This window comes from Saccoglossus kowalevskii, chromosome 17, assembly GCF_978046115.1.
Source record: "Saccoglossus kowalevskii chromosome 17, keSacKowa6.1, whole genome shotgun sequence".
Classification (NCBI taxonomy): Eukaryota; Metazoa; Hemichordata; class Enteropneusta; family Harrimaniidae; genus Saccoglossus; species Saccoglossus kowalevskii.
The window spans coordinates 15,307,299-15,332,398 of record NC_140657.1 but is presented as its reverse complement, the minus strand read 5'-3'; the positions used below and the strand labels follow the sequence as shown (position 1 = coordinate 15,332,398).

The 25,100-nt window shown below is 35.2% G+C and overlaps 1 protein-coding gene across 1 annotated transcript; it reads right to left on the bottom strand.

Annotated features, from left to right (window-relative positions):
* Positions 1 to 18,534: 18,534 nt before the first annotated feature.
* LOC102807447 (uncharacterized) lies at positions 18,535 to 20,281 on the bottom strand. Its single transcript, XM_006818979.3, has 3 exons — positions 20,138 to 20,281; positions 19,593 to 19,921; positions 18,535 to 18,717 (listed from the first exon to the last, which is right to left on the bottom strand). The coding sequence occupies exons 1-3, from the start codon at positions 20,264 to 20,266 to the stop codon at positions 18,702 to 18,704; spliced, it is 474 nt and encodes a 157-aa protein (XP_006819042.2). The 5' UTR covers positions 20,267 to 20,281; the 3' UTR covers positions 18,535 to 18,701.
* Positions 20,282 to 25,100: the final 4,819 nt, after the last annotated feature.

Genomic DNA, 25,100 nt, shown 5'->3' with positions numbered 1-25,100 from the left:
TGTGATGATTATATAATACTTTAGTATTATTTGAGCTCAATGATCGGTAGTGATAATAGGCTCATTCATTTGATCAATATGTATTGCAATATTTCATATGTCATAGCTGCACTATTTAATTCCACGTCTCCTGCACAAGTTGCCTGACATATGTCTACTCATATAAGCTATACACTCATCTTTATTACTTATATGCTATCTGCGTTGTATTCTGCAATATTTGCATCTTCATATCTATCCCGATGCTCTACAATATAGTCTACAATGCCTATACTAATATAGGTAAGTGGTGTCCTTAGACACTGGTTTGCATCAGATATGATGGTATGGTGGTGGCAAGTGTAATGAATTGGTTTGTTCTATTTCCAAATACGGAATCCAAGAAAACTTACAATCAAAATTAGAAAACAAAATATTATTCACAAGAACTAATTAGTTATGTGAAGTAGTAAAGATCAACATTTGAATACTAAATCACAAATTGTTGAATACTATGTCGGTACAACAATTGGAAATATATAATAACTGACTTAGTATCATGTGCATGTACTCATAGTACATGATGTACTATAACACATAAAATTGTAAAAAATGAAGACATGGTGGAGATAGATATCAGAACAAAAACAGGCATTACATTCCGAGGAAACTGGATGGCCTAAAAATAATAACAAAAAATACCAACAAATTGATTGATTTCATTCAATGTACAAAATGAGTTCATGAATTTGACTTTCAACATTCCTTCTATAGAGAAGCCAGAATTGTGACAATTTGGTGCAAATGTATTAATATTATAATTCAAATTAATTTGAGAAAATCGAATAAGTGCCATCTAGCCGTGATTCCGCGTCGTTTTTAGTCTAGACAGGTCATGGGTTTCATTTTTCAGTAAACACGGCAGCGTCGATGTAAAGGCTGGATCATAACGCCGCGGTACAACCCTATTCGTAAAAGTAGAGAGAGTATAATATTGTACACCGGCCCATGAAACTGATGAACTCATGAAAAACAAAATAAATACTACGATTTCATCAAAACAAAATACTTTCAGGCTATAATTAAATAATATCAGTCACTCGAAAGCAACCTGGCCGTTTTGTGTCTTCTTTTTTTAGCTCCGCTGTCGACTTTGTCGAGCGGAGCTTATCATATGAGTGATTGTCCGTCGTCGTCCGTCGTCGTCCGTGTCAATGTTTTACTTTTTCGACTTCTTCTTTAAAACTACAAGCCTGAATGCTTTGATACTTGGTGTATATGTACCTTGGGTAGACCTCTCTTAGGTTTGTTCATTTCATGTTGATATCTTCAATTCTCTAAATTTGGTGAATATTTTTGTCATTTTTGGTAAAAAGTGATATTTTCGACTTCTTGTTAAAAACCGCAAATCCAATTGCTTTGATACTACATATATAGGTACTACATGTGAACCTCTCTCAGATTTGTTCATTTCGTGATGATATCTTAAATTCTCTAATTTTGGTGAATATTTTTGTCATTTTTGGTAAAAAGTGATATTTTCGACTTCTTGTTAAAAACCGCAAGTCCGATTGCTTTGATATTACATATATAGGTACTACATGTGGACCTCTCTCAGGTTTGTTCATTTTGTGATGATATCTTCAATTCTCTAATTTTGGTGAATATTTTTGTCATTTTTGGTAAAAAGTGATATTTTCGACTTCTTGTTAAAAACTGTAAGTCCGATTGTTTTGATATTACAGATATAGGTACTACATGTGGACCTTTCTCAGATTTGTTCATATTGTGATGATATCTTCAATTCTCTAATTTTGGTGAATATTTTTCTATTTTTTGGTAAAAAGTGATATTTTCGACTTCTTGTTAAAAACCAAAAGTTCAATTGCTTTGATATTATATATATAGATACTACATGTAGACCTTTCTCAGATTTGTTCATTTCGTGATGATATCTTCAATTCTCTAATTTTGGTGAATATTTTTGTCATTTTTGGTAGAAAGTGATATTTTCGACTTCTTGTTAAAAACTGTAAGTCTGATTGCTTTGATACTATACATATTGTTCATTTTCTAATGATGTCTTCAGTTCTTTAATTGAAATGTGCATTGCTAACAGCGGAGCTATCTCAGTCGACAGGCTGCTTGTTAAATAGATTTTGTTTCGTTTCTGGATCATTACAACTCGCCACAACATAAGTTCATAACCTGCTGGCAGTATCACATCGATTTACAACAATTACAAAGAATTAGATGAATGAATATTCAAGTCTTGTTTTCAATTTCCTGACTACTTCGGAAGATGGAGCTCCATGTTTGATAGAACTTAAAATAGGCCAAACTTTAAGGTTGGGAAAAATCGTAAATGTGAATGTTAACAAACATTTTATAGTGATTATTGGATAATGAACATTTTCAACAAACTGAGACGTTGTCACACCCGAATGTTCCGATTTCCGCTACTACACAATCTTGCTGTCGTAACTAGAATAAAAGGACACCACGACCAACGGAGCAAGTATTGCAATTATTGCCATTTTTGTCTTCGAATAATCAGGTCATATAGATATACACAACGTCTAGAACAATTAACGATAATTTTCTCTGCATATCTACTCCAAAAACAGTAAACCATGTGTAGAAAAATATGGGAAAAACATGATCTGTAATGTCTTGCGCGGTAAACCCAGGAACTGATCGGAGATTCAGACAAAATTGTATTATCGGTTGTACATTTTGTTTACAAATGTCTACAAATGCAAACAATTGATAGATGTCATAGAACGAAAACAATAATTTGAAAGTCAATGAGCAGCAAACATGAGTCATTTCATTAAATGAGCTGTACTTACTGCCTTATTCCTTTCCCTGGTATTTTAACATGGACCTGGTATTTTTATTCTTTTTTTTTTTGCTAATAATACAATAACTACCAAACATTGATATTGATTTTTAATTAGAAACAACATTACACTGCACTTTGTGGCACAAAATGATAATATAAATGAAGTTTATTCAAATAAATGCTTTTCAAATATGTATTGCTTCATGATTTTCCGGGGATAATCAAGAATTTGGAAATAATTCAGCTTGAGAATTTGTGAAAAATCCTAATCAGCCATAAAAATTAAATCTGCACATACATATTGATAGAATTTTCTTTGAAATTAAAAAAAAATATTTGTATTGATTTTTATCTTTAAGTTGCTCTATGCTAAAAAGTAATATACGTATTTTCTAATGTATTATAGTGATTACGTCCATATTACTATATTTTATAGAAATGTACAATCAACTATTTCAAGCTAGCATATGTCATATTGTGCTGCTTCACTTAACATTTCTTTTTTTAATGTATTAGTCAATTATTAAACCGGATTCAGATATCTACTGTGTTCACATACAATGCATCATTTCTTCTTCAGTGGATGCAGTCACTAAAACCGGCCCTTTCAAGCACTGACAATTTATTTTTGATTAAAACCTTACCTAGCGACATTAGATTTGAAAGAAAATTGAAAATGGTCCTGCATTAGAATATTTTGTACCTCTGAACCAAATTCATCAACATTGATTAAAGCATGTTTACGATATCGTTGGAACTAAATATCTGCAAAGATACACACAAATGACTAATTACAAAGACTCCCTATGTGTGCTTCGCACACGGACGCCAGCACTTGTATTCTTATGTGTGCAATACTGGGAGTTCTTATGTATATGGTAATCGTATGTAAGAAAACAATTGTAAATCAACATATTCAACTGCCTGGACGCGAGTTTCTATCTTAAAATTATCAAATAAACATATATGTATATAGTTGAGCGAAACTAAAGCATTCACGAGACAACAAATCATTACTGTTCCTGTAACAACTGATATAGTCAATGGTCGTACGTACATCAGCGCGACGCCAATGAAACAACTGAATTCTCTTTCTTTTTTCACGAAAATATGAATTAGCCTTATTACCTACCCTGCTCATTTTAAGGAAAAGCTTCTCTTTGTATTGCCGGTGTCACACTACATCACCACTGCTTTCACATGTACTGATGATATAATCTATTCGTACGACTTCTGCTCAGCTAATTAGACACTGACAACACACTCTATGTGTCATCTGTCACAGAACGGAAATTACAATGTAAGCTGATTAGTAAAGCTTCCGGTTGATTTGAGGTTTATTTTCTCGTTACTATTCAAACTGTTTATAAGGAAAAACTGTTGATATGCTATATAACTGTAAATCATGATACCTAAATATACAATATACGTCTTGCGCTTGAAGTGAAATATATTAGAACAAGTTTGTTAAATTTGGAATAAAACATACATATGATATTACGGCGCGATATAGTAACCATGTATTTACCGTTCAAGCATATGAATCAGACATACTTCGTGTTTTGGCTTGTTGACATTCTTTTCAGCTGGTTGTGCCAACACATCGCAGGACAGTTTTAATCCTAATTGAAATTATACGGTTTAATAATTTGAAGTATATTCCTTAAATTAATCGTTTGTCGATGCATGTTGTGAGCTATACAATGCTACTTGAGTATCTGTCTGCATTTGCGGTGTAGAAATTCACTTTATTCTTTATTTATTGTGGCTTTTGTATGTATTAGTTTACATTAAGATAGATCATTCACATTTTAATAACACTAGCTAACACCAATTACTATAAATTCTTATGCAACCTGTACTGTACAACAATATATCAATGGTGAGGTAATAATGAAGATTGTTGTACAATATTATATGAACGGTATTGGGGAATATCATTAATGTGGTTAATGACAATGCTTTCGTTAATCCATTATAGCCGTGAATACACGCTGTGAGTTTCTCACTGTGTTAAACAAACATGTGAAACGTGCAGAAAAACTGAGTTTGCAGATTTAGGTTTTACAAATAGAACAATATTTATATGTTCATTATCTCAAAAAAGTTGTGACATTGCACGATTCTCATAAACATTATAACAGTTTCACAACAGATGACCGCGGTTAGGAATGAAATGAAACAATCAGGTGTGTATTTACCTGTGGTCTGGAACAGTCTGGAACCTAAGAACAAGGAAAATATCACGCCATAAGTTTTTTACGTTTCATAAAATATCATGACTGAATTTGTTCAGAGATGTAACTTGCATGTACCAAGATTATTGTTATCAACTGAGAATTGTCCTGTGTGCAATGTCAATGTCATAAAAGCTACTCAACGCAAAATCCTCTCCTAAGATTTCCAAGTCGCTTATCCCATACAGACCATTACAAACTAGGACTATTTCTTAACTATGGATATTTCGAAGATCGCAACCTTGATGTATATAAATATATGGTATATAATTAGAGCATTGGCATGAACCATACTTGAAGTGACCAGAGACCTTATAATTAATTCAGCCACATTCTCTTAGAAATCATACATCTAACGATAATATTTTACATTCAAACATAGCATTCAATACCCGTATTAACCTGCAACGACCTGTTCCGAGAGATGGTGACAATATTTTAAACGGTCCAACTCAACTACAAGATATAAAGTTTCACATGCATTATCGTGTTTTATAAATAAAATTAATATTTAAAAGAATAAATATGAATTATTTTGAATTTGATGACTATGATATGCATCCATTATTTCTAATAGTTGTTGAAGTTGATGAATATGATAGTAATAACTTTCCCAACAAGTTATACATTATGACTCCAAACCAAAGACCAAAGCAAACAGTGTGATATAAAACTGAAACTTAAAATATAAAGATTTTTAGTTATCCTACTGTCCTAAAGAAGATAGGATATGTGTGTAGCATAATTTTAACATGTTGTTTAGCTTACACATATTTACAATTACAAAGTGGAAATGACGCATTACATTGAATAATGTGACTCCGTCAACCAGATAATGTTTTAACGGGTGATTTATCAAAATCTTTCTGTTATTGCCTTAGTGATCAGAAAGAATTCACTTTAATGTTGATCTTACGATGCCGCCAGTTTGATTTATCATACTGTCAGAATGTCGAAATAATGTTCACATCTCAAACAAATGGTAAACCTTTCCTGATTTTGTCTATAAACACATTATGTAGACAAGGTGTCAAAAAAATATAATGCCATTCCTATATTTCATATAGACTGGCCATCGCTGCATCGGTCGAAATAAAGAAATGGGAAGTCCGATTACATATCATGTGTACGCGGCAACATAACTCTGACTCGAACTAAAGTAAGTATGCTAGTTTTACATTCCCATTTACTGGATTTTATTAAACTGTATATTTAAACTTACTTACCTTATCATACATTGCGTTTTTGTTTTGTAATGACACATTTGAAAATGTTTGGTTTGACTCGTTGCTCGGATATTAATTTGTGGAATTTTGTGGCAGCATATGTTTTAATTATTCAATCAGCTAAGTAATCAGGATTGATTATTTCCATACCTATCCGTGTCACAGACAGATCACGAAGCTTTTTAAGTTTCACGTCGCAACATGTATCCAATGCATTGTTAAACGAGAGTTTGTAGTCAAAAGTGTGTTTATATAATTCCGGTTTATATGTTATAACTTACAAATACGTGTTACACTTCTTGTAAACTTTGTGTTATACATTAGGATTGTTTACAAAATATAAATGAGTAGATGACAACCAAAAATAAAAATAAAAACACTAAGGAGAAACATCAAACTAAATCGCCATGGCCGATCGATCGAATATACCTAGCAACAAACTTAGCACAGCATACCACTCGAGGAAGCCACTGGTTGAGCACGATACCATGGCTTCGGGGCTGCATATTTTTGGCCTAGTGATACTAGCGGTAAGTTTTTTGTTTAAATTCACAGTTCATATTTCTTGTAATACGGACAGACTTACGTGCTAGTAATGCAAAGTCATGCACATTGAAGTACAAACAAAAACTCACGCTTTGAACATATATAAATTGTTATCATTTTGAAATGCAAAAACGACGAGGAAGACAGTATAAGAAACACATTATACACTCGTGAGTTGGACTATTATATGGTAATACAACATACATGTGTATATGGAAGGGGCTTTCCATAAAATTATACAAAATCACAATAAGCGTTAGATATTGTGTAAGCCTGCTTTGATCCCAAATATTATGCAACCAAATCCGTTAGTTAATATACAAATCGTGACAACTCTGTCTTTAATGTAATGTTTTATGTTTTCGTCAGATTTCCTGTCAGTCCGCAAGTGTACACAGACAACCGATATGGGATGTTATACGTAGGCCACATCCACGAGAAGCCGGTAGGGACGTTTTCCGAATTTTCGAAAAATCTCAATATCATACATTCTGGTCGGGAGAGCGCTTCAACGCCAGAAAGCGATATTTTCCAAAAAGATATTCCAGCTATCTGATTTTCTCTAACATACTGTGGCTGTTAGTTTCATTAGTATGCTGTTTTAATAACGCACTGAAGTGTGTGTATTGCATATTAGAGTACTTATTATCATAATATTCTGTTTTTTTCCGTTTATTTTCAAAGGAGGTTGTTTAAAGTGTACCGCAGCCGAAAAGCTCAGCTTCAGTGCATGTGTGGCTAAACCTGACAATGAGGACAAGTATGAGACGTGTCATCCAGAGGGTAGAGTAAGTGTTAAATTAGAGTTATTATTTGTTTTCCGTATTATTTAAACGCGTATTCGTTTCTGGAATACCAATTACTCAAACATTCAGCAAAATATTATACCAAATGCAATCTGATACACTAGTTCAAATGTTATAAATGAAAGCGAAATGAAAAACGTTGTAACTCAGTCTAATTCATAGTCGTGGGTACAATAACAAAAACCAACCGACCAGACCCGGCCCGCCTTACAAAACAAATTTCTACATTACAGAAAATCCCTGTACATGTTTTGTATGCGAAGTTTGATCAACTGTCACGTGACAGAAGTAGGCATCGAAACTCATATCTGTATGTTTTCAGCAGTTACACCGCTATCCTTGTTTCTATATTACTACGAAGACTTGCAAACACGCAATGTCGCCCCCTAGTGTCAGCAAAATAGAAAATTCAATTGAAAACAATTTCAATGAAGCTATCCAAAAAGCTTTACAATTGCTGTACATTGTGAATTAGTTGCATAATAAAGGTGCTCAATTGTTAAAGTCCCCTAACTACACAGATATTCAAGGCAAACGTAATACAGAAAAATATAACATGTCGAATTCAGAAATAAAAATCACTAATATTAAAAAAAACGAATATATTGATAAGTCAGCAACTCACGATCGGTGAACAATTCAACATAATGATAAATTACACTTTGAAGGTTTACTGTACCAGACTTTTAAAACATTACTGAAATTCATTTTTAAGTATTTATGAGCATTGCTTTTTACAAATTCAATATACTAAAGAGTCTGAAAGCTTATGAGAATAAATACAACATATTACAAATTGAATTACTTCAAAAATGTCGCACATGATGTAATCATGGGAGCTTAAACCATTCTGTTGTTGGTGTCTGTCTTTTAAATCTGGGAAACTACCAATGATATATTATTGTGCGTTCATTTGGAAGTCACTCATGCAATCTGTACCCATTTGCATAAAAGAAATATTCAACAGAACGAAAATCAGACTTGAACGTTAAAGTAAAGAGAAGCATATTGACTGACGTCGAAAGAGCACAATCGCCAAGAAAAAAAACTATACTTTTGTGAAAAATATATATGAAAAATATTAATAGCTAATATACAGGAAAGTGCTGGAGTGTCACAGTGCAAACTAAAAAGCAATACGGTATACTACGTCCGCTTGCCCTCTCCTTCCTCCAAGGCAAAATATTCGTATTACAGTATATGATTAATGGAGTAGTGACGCGGCAAATAACACCAAGGACCAATATCATTGTTTGTTGTGTATTTATTATCAGTAAAATAACGAAAGAAAAACATCAGAAAAAATCCGATGATGAATCACGTATAAATAGATTGTATTGCACCGGGTGGCAATGTAATGTATCAATGTTTTTAGTCCGTTATTCCTTGACTCTGTTTGAAAAAAATCATTCGTTTGAGAATATGTTGCCTCACGCTTTTAAAAATTGAAATTTACGACTCTGTGACGTAAATACCGAAAATTCAGACTTTCATAATGCAAGCAATTATTATGAATGCTTGTAGAAGAATAGTTTTCGTTGTGTTGTTTGTCAGTAATTTTTGCGAATTTCAACAATTAACTTAGTTGCTTAATTGCTTGGAAACAACTAACTGCTTGCTTAATCGTTCGGGAAATTACATTTCATTGTCCGGGAAATTCTCATTATTGTCTATAACTAAATTCAGTTGCCGACCCGAGTTACCGTGTCGGAGTCTCAGAATATTCACACACATCGACACGTGGTAGAGATGGAGTGCGTCAGAGGCAAAAAACGTAAAAAAATAGACCGACTCCACGTATACGCAAGAACCACCAGGCACTTCAGTAGATAGTTACTGCCTGACAACCTGGATATACTAATGACGACTTCGCGTTAAGAATGTGTCGTACGCACAGTAGAGTCAGCACAAAAACAGTAGCCATGCAACACCCATTCCTCCGTCAATTGCTCGCGTTCGTCGGAAAGCTAAAAATATACATTTCCTGAATAGAGGTATGCAATCGACTCGTCTATGGTACTTTCAACTCAGAGTGGCACATCCAAGATATAGTGGCACAAACATACGGTTGAAATGCCTCAAAATTAAAACTAATTAGGGCAATTGCAAAACAGGCTCCCTCCATCGTGATTTAGGGCGTTAACATTCAAAGTTTCTTCGTGTACTATAAATTATTTTTGCTACATATACTAAATTTTATTTCCATATCTACATATTATATCTCGTATTTGATTTATGTATTCATATGAAATATAATCCTCACTATTACACAGCCTTTTGTGATGGAACGGCTACTTTGTTTAGGATGTACGCAGTATTTGGAGAAGCTGTTCCCTGGCAGATCAATCTGTATGTGTGTAGTATGTACCTGTGATTTCCCATGCATATTTTAGCGATAATTATGAGTCGTTTTTGTAAAATACAACCCTTGTCAAAATGGCTGGCTTTTATATTTTGAAGGAAACGGTGAAGTCGTTGACATATAGCTGACATATATATATGTGATATGAAAAGCAGATTGATTCCTGATTGGATTCTTTATGTTGTCGTGGCAATCAACTCTTAATGGAACTAGTATTATTTAATCAAATAATTTCCTGATAAAACGTATGCATTATGTTTGTTTGCGCTGCAATTTAATGTAATAATTAACAATTTATAGACCGCATAGATCAATGAGTCATTGGATATCATTATTATAATATAGCCCTAGTCCGAAACCAATTCTGAGTTAAAGCGGGGAATCGTCACCTGCGCATGCGTCAGATGGTCATAGCGTATCAGTGTTTACAAACAAGCGTCCACTCATGTGCCTTTGCGTTTTTAGCGTGTGTTGTTATCACCACTTGGAATTCAATTCCCACGCATGCGCGAGTACATTGCTATCAAAGGTCAAACATCCTTTATTATTCTGTATGTATATTTTTCCGCTTGGTAGAACTCATGATTCTCCCTCAAATCCCACAACGGCCAGTCTCCCATGTTCATTACTGAGATATTGCATCCATGTGACAGCGTTGTACACTCCAATGTCATTGTCAAGGTCTGTCGTCCGCTTCAAATTGTACTATGTATATTTTTTGAAAAGTCTTGTTGTGTATAACTTGCGTGATATTATATGAAAACATCATGATATGGCGTGCAAACATGTCATCTGGTGCGCATGTCATGTTATGGTGTACATTCCTTATGATATCATGTGCAAACATTGTGTTATGCTGTGATTTCTCCATGTCATCGTGTTCTCCCCTCGTGTGCTTACTGTTTCTTCGATCTGACGCGACCCAAATCGGAATGCCAAGCGAATTATTTCACTATACGTCATACATTCTTTCACCAAATCTGTATCTTGTGAACTAGTTTCCATGCAGGTCGATGACATCGTCGTAAAGCCACTTACGTCGCGAATAACGATCGAGTGGAAATAACATACCCAACCGTTGATATTTAGACAAGCCGTATTGGGAAAATGACCTGTCAAAAAACACAAAACAAAAGACCGACAACAATTCACAGATAGAAACTGTACACTACGCTACATAATCAAGCCAGTAGGGAAAATTTATATTCACGTTATACATGGAGTGATGTTAGTTATTTCAAAAAAGAGTGAGCACATCCTGCACCATGAGTAGCATCCGCCATATAATAAGACAAGTTAGATTGTCATCTGTGTAACAGTGTTAAATACCATAAATAAAAATTGTCATCTAGAGATGGGGGCGCAGTGCATAATAATATTCTGTTTCGGCATCATTTGTTATTCTCATTATAAAACATTAAGGATTCACTTTTGCGTCAGAAAAATGTTAAATATATGAATCAATTCTGTTTTAAATAAATAAACTTGATAAACAACATATCAAAATAGGTGCACGTAATAACACGATAGAAACACGACAACATCATAATCGTCTAGGATAATAGGATGGTTGAACGCAGTAGCATTGTGGTTGCAACTCATAACACGATAGTTGCACGTAATATCATGTGGTAAACACGCCATGACACAATTAATGACCACCATGACACGAAAAAGGCACAAAATAACGTGGTTTATTTATGTCATAGAATTATGTTTTTATCCTATAATACATTGTTTTAATATTATTATACATCTATCATCCTAATTAGGAAATGTGAATTCCAAATATGGAGCGATTAAGCGTCCTCTAATAATAAAAACAAACATGTATTACGAAGATACCTCAAAGTATGCTCCGCTGCGCGTCGGTCGGTACTCCGCTGTACTGTCTTCGTGCATACTTTGAGGTATCCTCGTAATAACATTACATTATAACTAGACCACACGTAATGTAATGATTTTTTTTCTGTTGCGCTAAAAAGAAAGTATACAAAGTGGTCTGTTTTACCCATAGTTTGAATGCATGTCTGAACTGAGAAATGTCAAAGATGAAAATGAATTAGTGTTTGTGTCAGGATGTAAGCCGTACCAGGTGAGAAATTATATCAAATTTTATATTTTTTTTATATTTGATCCTTACTGAACTGATCGGAATCTGACTTATTATATTAACATTTTGATCTTCCATTCACACAGGTCTGTATGAATAACAACGATTCAAAACAAAATAACTGCCATCATCCACCTCTCGGCATAAAAACAAAATGTAAATATTGTTGCCAGGAACCACCTGATGGATTTTGCAGGCCACCGGAAGTGCCGCAAAAAGGTAGGAACTCTGCTGTGAGAATAATTCTGGATATATTGTCCGTATGTGAATTGTTGTGAAAAAGTTTTACGACTACATGTTGAGATTAACCTTATGCTCTTGAATACTAATTTTATAAATGTTGTATTCAGATTGGGAGATTTGTAGCTGCTGGGGTGACCCTCATTGTAGTTCTTTTGACGGACGAAAGTTTACAATTGGCGGGGAATGTTTCTACAAGCTAGCGTCAACGTGTGAGAAATGCAGGACCATTGAAGTAGAAGTTGACTATACTCAGCAAGGGACTCGCTTCAGAATAAACACGTTATTAATAAGAGTAATTGATGATTTAAGTGGTGGCCAGTGTGAGGGTAACTGTCACAATGGTGATGGCCACAAGGGTGGCAAAGGTGGTGGTGGTGATAAAGGTAACAATAAAGGTAACAGTAAAGGTAACAATAAAGGTAACAGTAAAGGTAACAGTAAAGGTAACAGTAAAGGTAACAACAAAGGTAACAATAAAGGTGGTGAAAGTGATAGGGATCGCAACATTCTTAATGGTGTTGAGGTTCAGGGACCCGCAAACACTTTCCAAGTTGCAAGTGTGAATAGTCTTAAAGGTGGAGGTCTTGATGATAAAGGTAAATATACAGGTAAAGGTAAAGGTGACACAGGTAGTCGTGGTAAGCGTGACGAAGATGGAGGTGAAGAAATTAACGTTCTTAGAGTAGGTGAAAATGATGGTTTGAATCCGTTCATCATAGAGGTAAGTATTTGCCTATGTGCATCCCATTGTGTGTTAATAATAAACACAGCCACGATTTTATTGTACATGTGCATATATCGATATGCTGAATACGTCACTGAAATTGGCTTACTACTCATTACGCCATGTACTGTGTTCTATAATCACCATGGTTATCTTTTTCTGTCGACGAGCTCCCTGGCAATCATAAAGTGACACAAACGGTTAATATCAAAATTCATGATCAAAGTTTATGTACAAATAGAACGTCCCCATTTCTGCATAAGAGAAATAGAATTTTTGCATCTAAATGATCACCTTAGCAACTACTTAAATGTACTTTTTCTGTCGACGAGCTCTCTGGCAATCATAAAGTGACACAAACAGTTAATATCAAAATTCATGACTAAAGTTTATGTAAAAATAGAACGTCCCCATTTCTGCATAAGAGAAATAGAATTTTGCATCTAAATGATCACCTTAGCAACTACTTAAATGTACTTTAATGGTAATTTCTATGGGAGATTGGGCATTTTTAAAATTTGTGCACCACTCATGTTCACATTACCCAACTAGAGGTAACTTTCTGTTTCACACTTGAATCAAAACAGATTTAGAGCAGAAGTTGTCCTAATCGTCGCGTGACCAGTATGTCGCGTGACCAGTATGTCGCGTGACCAGTATATGCCCGTTAGCGGGAACAGGAGCTGTTATCGCCTCGTAATCTAGATAACCACGTCGCGTCGCCCGTGTTCGACTTTTAAGCGACTATCGCAGCACAACGTACCTTAGATATGGGAGCACGCAGCCAGTTTGATACTTGTTGAAAAAATAACTATGAAATTACTGCAAGGAATGTCTACAACGTGTATGACCGTGTATATCAGCAAAACCCCGCCTAAATCACTCAAATACACAGTACTGACCTATACCGAATACATAGCTGTCCTATTTATACCACCAAGGACCCCCTAGCCGTTTGAATTATCATAATACGGCTCAAACTTCGTTAACTAAGCAAATCAAGTTCAATGTACAGGCCATGACTGCGTACTAAACAGACAAAATACAATTCTATATGAAATGGGCAAAACTATGTTATATCAATCAAAACTATACTTTAATGATTAAATAATTGCCGCTGATTGACAATTCTGTCAGAACAGAATTCCATTCCATCAGTACTGAATGACAATTGGCATGGCACGGCACTCAGCATCTTGTAGTATCACTAAATAATTTGTTGCTCTAATTCTGTATTTCAGCTGAATAGCGACCAACCTTTCACTTCCGACTCTATTCCTGCAAATTCCGGAGACATTTTCAAACTATCAATGACTGGCGATAATACGCTGGAAATCTTAATGGGTAGAGAAGAAAACGATGGCGACGACTTTAGAGTGGTGTGGCAAAAACACGCCCTGGATATCATGCTGGAACGACCCTTTAACCATTTGCATGTGAATGGTATATGCGGTGATGCCGATGGTAACCCCGTAGATGACTTTACCGGGGATGCACAAGAATTCGCCGAAACGTATCAAGTAAAGTAAGTAGTACTATATATATTTGGTGTGTAATTTGGTCGGTCGACTGACTTATTCAGGCAATTTAAAATTAAATTTAAATTTGTAAATGCTACCAATTATAACGTTTACTTATACCAAACTAATACGCCACAAAATTAAAAATATAATTGATTTTTGCTAATAAAGTTTTGTCAAATTTATATTTGGGAATCATGTAGTTTCGAAACAGATATATAATATTAAATGTTGTTTGAATAAATATTTGAATAAATAGTTGTCAAAATATTCATTATTGCGGTTCCGGTAGCATTGTATCTAAGGCCACAGGAGACATTTGTAAGTAACATTGCGAATCGCACATACAAATACAACCTGTAGTACGTTTTAACAATGGTATGTATAAATTTGAATAATTGAGTATTCATATGCAAAGGTTTGTATTTCAAAATTAGACCACCAACCACAAAATCAATCAGTCAGTGTTAAAGTGTTAAATCGGAATTGCTGTCATAAATAACCTCCATCGGGTTGACATTGATAGAAATATTGATATTACATGTCCCGCTTTTACTTTTCGATCACAAGAACTGTGATTTGGAATTATATGGTACCGTTGCGATGACATTTGAAAGAGGAAAAGTAAAGACTTTCACCCCCCCCCTGAAGGTGATGAAGTTAACTGTACTGTCGGCGACATGGAAGTCTCGTGGGAGGTGTGGGGGCATTGCACTGCGTATGTGATTGAGAATTCCCGGTTTGGAACGTATCAATTTGCTAAATTACAAAACTTGTCGTCGGCCATCACCCGTGGTTAGGTTTTCCAGTGTAATTAAAACACCGGGACTCTCCTCGGCCTCCATTGATAATGGAAACTTACTTTTGCTTGATGTTTATTTGAGGAGATCTTTCAAAATCTTCAAAACTATAAAATAAAGTGTTTCCTTCCAAGAATAGATTCCTGTCCAATATTATGAGTTTACATCACGTTGTTACATGTTTCATTGTGATTTGTTTTATATAATATGTTAATATGGTGGATGCTTCGTGAGTGACGTCACACTTTTGATACTGTTACGTAGCTATTTCTACGCTTTGTTACATTGTATGCTAATAGTGTACGTATACCATTTCTTTGCAGCTGTCCCGGTTAAAGCGAAATATATGGTATTCCACAAGAATGAAGAAAAGGCATTCGATACCTCCGTAATTTCACGAATTACCATATTCACATTATCGTTAAATAAAATAAAGTCTTAAAATAGTTTTGGTATGACGTAATTAGTATATAAATGGGCAGGAGTTCCCTTGTGCATATTTAACTTTACAGTTCGCGTAATCTTGATCTCAAGTTTCTTTTGTCGTTCATTGATTTACTCCGTTGTATTAAATGATTGGCTCTTACATTGCAGTGGTTTGCTCCTTCTTGCTGTCACGAGTTTTGGTATTTACTGGAAAGGTTATTACATACTACTACATGCAATGTCCGCTACGGCAAGTTAGATTCGTAATACTGAAAATTCTTTGAAGATTACGTTTCAACGTTTTGTAACAGCTCGATTTCTCACATAATCTTTGAAGATCAAATACTTAGATTCTAAAGCATACAAACGTAAATTACTGACGCCTTTAGGCATTTAACAAGCAATTTATGACATGCCAATGTTTCAATTCACAATTCGTATTTGATTTTTTGAAATATTACCACCCCAAAAGCAGTAAAAGTTGACATATCGAGATAAATTAATCTTATAAATATCATACAGATGCACTCAAAACTATTGCAACTACATTGTATTTGGTATGAAGGGAAAGGTTGTTAGACAAGCGATATATTTCAATTACTGAATTTTAGATACAACATCACGTTTACGTTTTCGGAGGTGTGAACATTAGAGAACTTGGGCCAACCTAAAAAACTCTTTTCTATTCGGAAACGGGTCACAAACCTCTCATATACTTGTCTAAATACTGATATTATGCTGCATGCAGTCCGGGGATTGAGTGCTCCTGAGTATTGCTTTACATATATCTGCGTAGGTACTACCACTAAAAACAGAAAAAGATAGAAAAGTGGGTATTGCTGAGGAGAATGGTAGAATAACCTGCTCTGAAGATACTTTTATTATAACGGCAACTGTATTGTATATCAATAGAAAACCTATTACACAAGCTAACTGACATTACAATTTTGTTTCATGACGTCACGATGACAACACAATACGTTATGCACTGTACATTGCTATTTCTCATATGGGATGATCAGAGAATATAGAACAACACAAACAGACCCTTCTCTGTTTCTAAAATGTTTCACAAACATGGCACATAGGTTGAATGCATATAAATGAGGCATGTCGTCACGATGACGACATCGTTAAGCAAAATGTGTGGAAATTGTCATTTTTGACACATAGACATTAGGAAACTTTGGCAAATGAAACACGCAGTTTTGCTGCAAAATACAAATGAATGCGTCTAACCAAGAGAAAGACAAATGGTTATAGAATTTGTCAGTGAAATATTGTTACATGGTAGCGTAACATTTACAGTCCTACTTTTCAAATTCGGTGTCATTGCATACCGTGGACTCACAAAACAACCAATCTAAAATCTATATGTAATTCTAATTAAGAGAATTTTGCGAATTTGTTTTATCTCACGATCTGTTTTTCACAAATCGGGGTTTCCCATTCAAAAGTGTTGTTTTCCGTCAATATCCCATTAAGTATTAGCGTCTATTTTTGTATGTACTATCACTCTGGCAAGCCCGTTTATATTACTTGTATGAGTTCAATGCTGTAAGCAAGCATGAATTCAGCAAATACAGAGCAGCGAATGTCGCTGCAATTCCATGATGATTGAACATCGTCGAATAATGCAGTATGGCAGCGATTTGTATTATATTGTTTTCTTCCCGGATGTTTAATACGGATGTAAGTGGGTGGAAATCCGTCGCGAGGCTTCTGGTCTTTTTCTATCTGTAGGTGCATAGCTCTGCTTGTGTCGATCAGGTGTATAATGCATGAAACTTGTATGGTATCGGTGTCGACAATACCATACAGATATCATGTACGTTTATTACGCCATTCGATCGACACAAGCAGAGCTATGAACCTACACCTATTTTTCCGATTGTTACAGTCAAATAAATCACTGCGGGAATGACTCACACAAGTCTGTGATTACGGAATTAAGTGCTGACATGGCAGGAATGCATACCGCCCCTTTTCCACGTCGGAATTTGGCAAAAAGCAGCAGTCTGTATGTTCCATTGTGTGAAAATTTCATTACGTTGTTTGTATTTATCTTACGAAAATCATGCGATTGTTTTCTCCATGTTCTCGCAACTAATTGTGTCCACCACTTATTGCCTCGTTCTGGTGCTCAGATTGGTAACGCCACAGTCGCCAGTTTCTGTTCAACAGTTCAATACAAACCATATCCAGAATGAAACCGATCATTTGTGCCCACTCTGCCCGCCATCCACGATTCAAATCAGACGGGAGAGCTTCAGAACGATTTAAGACACCATTGCGATGATGCAAACTAGGTCTTCGTCGATATTTGCTTTGTAAATAAAAAAAAACTCCGAGAAGAACGTTGAGGTCCGCCATGTTTGCCCGCATGTTGGACACTTCTGTAACGTAACAAATCAGGCACTAAAAGAAAAGAGGTCACCTTAGGACGGTCTAAATAATGACGTGTTTACGGTGTGAAAGCGAAAACGAATATAGGGTCAAAATACATTCGATTCTTATTTGCCTCGGCAAAACACTGCGGTATTAACAAATGTGTTTCTAATGTGGGTTAGATAATTGATGAGTTGATGTGCGATCGGTTCCTCATAATCACACCGAATATGTGTAAAATATAGTGATATGTTCCTATGTTTAAAATCTAATGACAAAATAATGATTACAATAAAGAAAGCTGCATTACCAACACAAATGCATCAATACCAATATTTATTACTTGTTTTCCAAAAATTCTAATATATTTACCCCCCTAGGGCGAAAACTTGAATTAAGTAGGTTTAACTCAGTGATCGTCACGATACATGTTCATCCTCAAATAGCCGGTATGTATGTATTTCCTTGCAATAGCTGTCATTTCATTCACATCGAAACACAACTGTGGATGAAGGAGACAAAAATACAATGATTAATGATACAAAAATGCTGAAGCAGTTATGAAACGCCTATACAGCCAAATGGGTGTTGAGTTGGCTTAGCCCGAAAAAAAATCCCCGATGTCACGGGGTGTTAACCACTAATGAACTGGCTGCTTTAATTTAGCTTAAAGTACTAGTCAATATCAGCATAATTCCCAACAAATCATTGTCTAATCTGTCAAAAATGACCGCTCAGTCGCCATGACCACACCTGTTTAACGGTCTTCTCTCCTTGAAATGTTTCCACCCTCTGAACAACATACTTCCAGGTCAGCTGTTTTAAAGTTCACTGCGAGGAGTTATGGCCAGTAATCATTTCTCTCCCATTATTGCAGGTAATCGCATTGTCAGCTGGTTTATAATAACCATAATTATAATACACCGAACGTTAGTATTCATGCGATTTATTTGATTGCAGTGCAAATAAGACCCCGTTATTAGGGAGAATAATTTTTCAATTTGTCTTCAGAAATATTATTTTTGTTAACACTGAACGTGACCAATTGCCGCATTTATTCTATGGTAATCTATGATTACCCGGCATACCTTATGTACACAACACGTGGCAGTATTCTAGGGGCAAAACTGAAGAGGAAAATCTAACACATCGCATTTTCAACGTTAGGTTATAACTTTTTTTCCATATTTATCAAGCCATTCTATGGAAGTGCGAGTACATATGCTAAAACAAAATAATGGCGTCTAATGACGTAGTATCACAGTTTCCACCATCATGTACTTGCCACTATATAGAAATACACTTGGAAATGTACTTCAAAATCACGTTTACACTACGTGATATTATTACTTTGTACAAACACTTAAGTATACTCACGTCCCAGTAACTTCCCAACTGGCTGCAAAATCCTCTATGGATTCAGGAGATCCGTTCTCAACTGGAATGCTTCCTCTGGTTATCAACTCATCTTGAAAGTCAGCATTCCCATTTCCATTACCACACATGCCTCCAATTGATAACTTGCCTTCCATTATCATTGTCGTGTCAAACATAATCTCGAGATGATATTTTTTGTTCCAGAAGACAATCAATCCTGCTAAGGGTGCGCTGACGACCATGTAACCCCCTTCGTCATTGTCTATTATCAGTCTACCCTCATTAAATTCAAACGGAAATGAATTAATTATGGGAGAGATACCATCAATCTGAGAAAGAAATGACAGTAATGACTCAATATATTTAAATGAGTGTTAAACACAACGACTGCTTATTCAAATAGATCTATTCTATGCCATCATTTACATAACTCGCTTACATACCGGTTTTTGGAAATCACATATTTTGTCGAATACTGTAAATTTGAAAGACCACGTATTTCATGCAATAGTTAGTTAGTTAGTTAGTTAGTAGAAGTACATTACCCGTATTTCCACAGATGATTCGTCTTCCCCGATTTCACAGTCAATTTCAATGGCATGTCCCTCCACTGTAATATTGACATCAACCACACGTGCGGTCTGTCCTATATACATGTCTGTTGCGGATACCATGTATGTCGGGGTGACTCCAGGGCCGTTGCTGATATCTTGCAACAACGTATAGCCACATGATCCTGAAAAGTCATACTTATAACCATCCAATGTAGTGAAATGGGGATCACCCTTAACGACACAGGTTTTCCACGCTGGAGACAAGAAACAAAAACAAAAAGATTCTCGATGACATGTATGTAGTTTTTAGTTATTTGGTGGTAACCAAAAGAAAGATAGATATGGAAAAACCGAGACACAAACGTCCTGCCTGCAGCGTTACGACACGTTCTATCATTCGTGTGACTGAAAGGGTTAAGATCCGGTGTTAATAGTCGAAATAATAGAAAAAGTACAATAGCGAAAGTACCTGCCAAGTACGTTCATTTCTTAGAACACCTGACACCCCTCAGCTGTATCATGTATATGCTCATCGTGGTGACCGTGTATTGTATATGTTTTATCCAGTTACAGATAAAGATAATTAAATGACGGGATTTTCCACGTTTCTCCTTCTTTTACTATAAATCACATTTGCATGAACTTATTAATAATTAAACGTGTTTAAAAAAGAAATTATGGCAGAATACAACCCAATATATTGTTGTTCTTTAAATTTTTGGTACAAACTTTGACACAGTCTGAGGGGAAGGTGAAGCGATCGTATCATTGTGAATTTTCATTTCAGCTAATTTTAGACATTCTAAAATGTGATATCAGAAATTACATTTCGTAGTATAATCAAACTATGGATATGAATGATACAAAATCATTAACTTCTGAGACGGTGGTATTCACAAGAGTTTTTTCTTATACGTTATACGTTATTTCAAGGAATAATGTTGATTGAGTCGGTTCATGTGGGTCAGTAACTGTGGCGTACAAATGTGAGCGTCTGCTTATAGTGTCAAGGTGCTTTGTCGTTGTTATTATTTCGAATCTCGTGTGTTGCGCGTTTATATATTCGTAATTTGTAATATTCACATGTACAGTATTAGACGGAGGTATAGTAGTTGGTACTTTTAAATAAATGTAGAAATTTACATCCGTTGCATCTGAGTTCAATCAAGACGCCGGTTTTGCAAATTTCAATGTTCAATATTAATGACATCTGATACACATTAAAGTTACAACATAGTCTTGAAGGTCACGTACAAACATGCCCATAACATTTATTATAGAGGCCCAGTTATGTGTATATGTATATGCAAACTTTGTTCAAAGGTTGTGCTTGAAAATAAAACAATTTGTGAATACCTGGTTCAAATACATATACATAACCCGTGTTTTGTGGTCATTGAATGAGCACGGTATAAAATGTGAAGTGTTATAAAATGTGACTCCTCTAAAACAAAAATATTGTAAAGTGAGACCCTCTTCAATTCCTACCGACCCCCACCCCATTCATGTTTAATAACGCAAAGCATTCTTACCTGGAAATCTACAATAACCACCCGGAGCGAGCTCGTCTTGGATAGTGCAATAGTATCGACATTTGGTGTTGATGATTAGCGGTTGTTTGTCACACTGGTTCATGCCGAGTTCCTTGGCCTCTACGTCGACACATGCCTAGAAAAATAAATTGATAGTGGCATTTAAATCTCACTGTACGCAATATAATTCATTGTAAAACATTATCAATGGAATCATATGCGCATGATTTGAAAACGTCCTTATTTTGTTTTTTTTTGTTCGCTCTAATAAAGTTGAATCTCTTGTAGATATGGAGTTTCTGTTTCTGTAAAATGTTGTTTTTGTAAATTAAATACAGACACTACCTGACGGTTATGGCAGCCTGAGCTGAAGACAATCTTTCCTCTCTTGTTCCATAATTCAGTCATACATGTCGGCTGAAACACAACAGAAAAAGATATCTTATAACATAGATTGCTGTAAAATATTATTTGTGTTATTGTGTAAAAATGAAAGGTGTCATGTATCGGTTTAACAGGGTAAATACAATGATGATATATATACAAATAATTAGAAAATAAGCGTGTATTGTGATTTCGTAATTCGTATAGTAAACTTAAATTTGCAAATTGTTAAATTTCGACAAGATTACCAGAGTGTGATTGTATCGAGTCGACAGTTTTGACGTAATGTAATCCTACGTATTTTAATATATCTATATTTTGATTATAATAGGTTATGTTGCATATATTATGAATTACCCTTTTCGTCCCGCATGTTTCGAACACTCCATTTTCAACACATTCTGCAACTGTTAGGTCATCTTGTTTGAGGCATTTTAGACAGCGCAGCGTACCTCTTCTGTTGGGGAGTGCCTATAAATAAATAAATATACTATATATTTTTAGAAAAAATAATGAGTGGCGAAATAAATATATTTGTTTTACATATTGTATATAAAGTTATCATTGAAAATATTGATATACATACAGCTGTTTGGAATAGTGTAATTGCAAATGTGAATACCCAAAGAAACTTCATTGTTCGCGCTTTTTCAATGAAGTTTTGCTGATTGTTAATATAATCAGGCATCTATTCGAGTTTTTAGTGAGTTTCCTCATAACACGAAGGCCAGGAAACAATACGTGTATACACGTCACTGTGACGTCTTTGTATTATTTCAATGTAAACTACAACCTGTTACATATCACGCGTTTGCCGAGGATTGCGAGTGTTTAAGTGCTATTATTTGACCTGCGGTTTCCCCCCTAAAATAACTGCACGTGTAGTCTGTAATGGGGCTAATCCCTCTCACATCACACATCTGTAATAGATATAAGTACTCCTTAGTAATAAAGATCCAGAAAACATTTGTCACGCTATCACTAGTCTCTAATAGGCTAGATCACAGCTGGTTTACTAATGGCAGAGTGAGGTAATCGGCAGAACAAAGATAACATAGCATGCCGATCGAACCGTAACCCTTTAGACAAAAGTAGTACAGGAAAAGACAAAATGATTAACACTGCACTATATTGTCAAATAAGTAAGAGAAGTACACATGGACTGAAGTGATGTCATGTGTTTTGAAAAGTGTGAGCTGTGGCACCAAGTATATGTCATTCTGAGACGTAATAAAATGGTTTCTGTTTAAACCTGAGATATATAGCAGACAAGTAAGTCTGATTCTTTCATGTGTGTAAGTGTTATTGTATTTAACCACAAGGTCATTGTATCAGGCAAAAAATCATATAAATGTTAAGACTAGTCGTTCTCAAAACCCTTGGTTTAATAGTTTGGGTGAAAGAATACAATGTCGTTTTGAAAAGTCGGCATATGTACTATAAGCACCAGTATAAAAAATAAAATATTAACGATATTAAAGAGTTTCCCATGCGATAGACATAGAGTGAATTACAACTGGCATCAACATACCTTGATGAGAAACCTGTAGGTATGGCGTTTTCAAAATAACTAAAATAATAGCAACATTGTCTGATGACCTGTGCACTGTCCTGTTCACATTGTTGTGATAGATGATTTTCTATTCACGGCGTGAAAGACCCTGGCCGACCGTCTATGCAGAAATCGAATGGTTGGACTTTTGAACTTTTAATTCCTTGTTTTTTTTAATTCAATGTCAAAATCCCCATTTTTCAGAGTGAAATGTGTACCATTACTTAATCATAATTGACGTGGAAATACTTTCGCATTTGTTAAATCTCAGGTGGTGTTTTGATGTCTTGCTTCTGTGTTTACGTTCGACTACACGCATAACACGGGATTTGGCAGTGAACTGAAAATGGTATATTAGTGAATGACCGTTCTAAACTCTGATTCATCTGCACAAATACATAACCATGCGTGTTCTTTCACGAAAGTCCCAACAAACGATTCCTGCGAGGCTTCAATCTGAACAACGAGCGATTGGTTGCAAATTAGCGATAGTAATTAGCGTAAGTAATTATACTCAAATAATATTATGTATCGTTTCAACGTCAACACACATTTGTACATTTGCGTATTTTACAAAAACGAAAAAAAATGTGGCTATGTCTAGAGCGTAGAGTAAAGATCGGGGGTCGTAAATTTGTTCTTAAAATACAATAAACGCGTTTTCATTCGACAAAACACCACTATATAAATATACTAATGTCAAGTTGTGATAACTATGTCACATAGCTTTCATATTCGCTACGGAATCCTTATTCCATATTCAGGGCCACCTGAGTTGCTTGTATTCATATTGTTAATATCATTATGACTATTTAGCGGAATCAGCCGCGCCCGCACGAACACTGGCACCAAATGATCTGAAACAATGCCTTCCAAAGGTGGTATTCGCTAATGAATGCATCTCTGTGAGTAGATTACATCTGCCCATTCAGTCTGTGGTAAAATGTGAAATACTTATTAATGATTTACAAACTTGTCACGCCACATGTGGGATGTACGAATTGTGTAGTAAAGTCGACGACGTCAGTCTGACAATAACATGATTCACGCTCTCGTCAGAGTAGATTTTTTTTAAAACGTGTGTTTCACTTTGGCACACTTGCCATTTCAGAACTAATAAACAAATCTTTATGTGTGCGTATAAGAGGTAATACATGAAACGTTCAGACGCGATTCGACAATTGATCTACATGAAAACACACATTAGTAAGAATAATACAATAAGTGCAAAATTTTAGCGTTGTTGTTAGATCATTACTGAATTCCGATACAAATAGTACATCAACTATAATATATGCAACATTTTGACGTCAATTTCGTATATTAGTGATGGCAGTTTCAAAATTATATTTGACACAGGTCACAGGTCAGCACAGATCACCTAAGTAGCTGTAATCCCCGGATGAATGTCTAATGGAATGTGTTGTATATGTGGCAGGTGTAAAGACTTTTTAGAGACATCGAGAACAATTCATATTCACATTTA

Coding starts and splice junctions, on each gene's coding strand:
- LOC102807447 (XM_006818979.3), bottom strand. CDS start 20,266: ATGGTATCCGCAACAGACATGTATATAGGACAGACCGCACGTGTGGTT. Junction 19,922..20,137: donor AATCATCTGTGGAAATACGG/GTAATGTACTTC, acceptor TTTCTTTCTCAG/ATTGATGGTATCTCTCCCAT.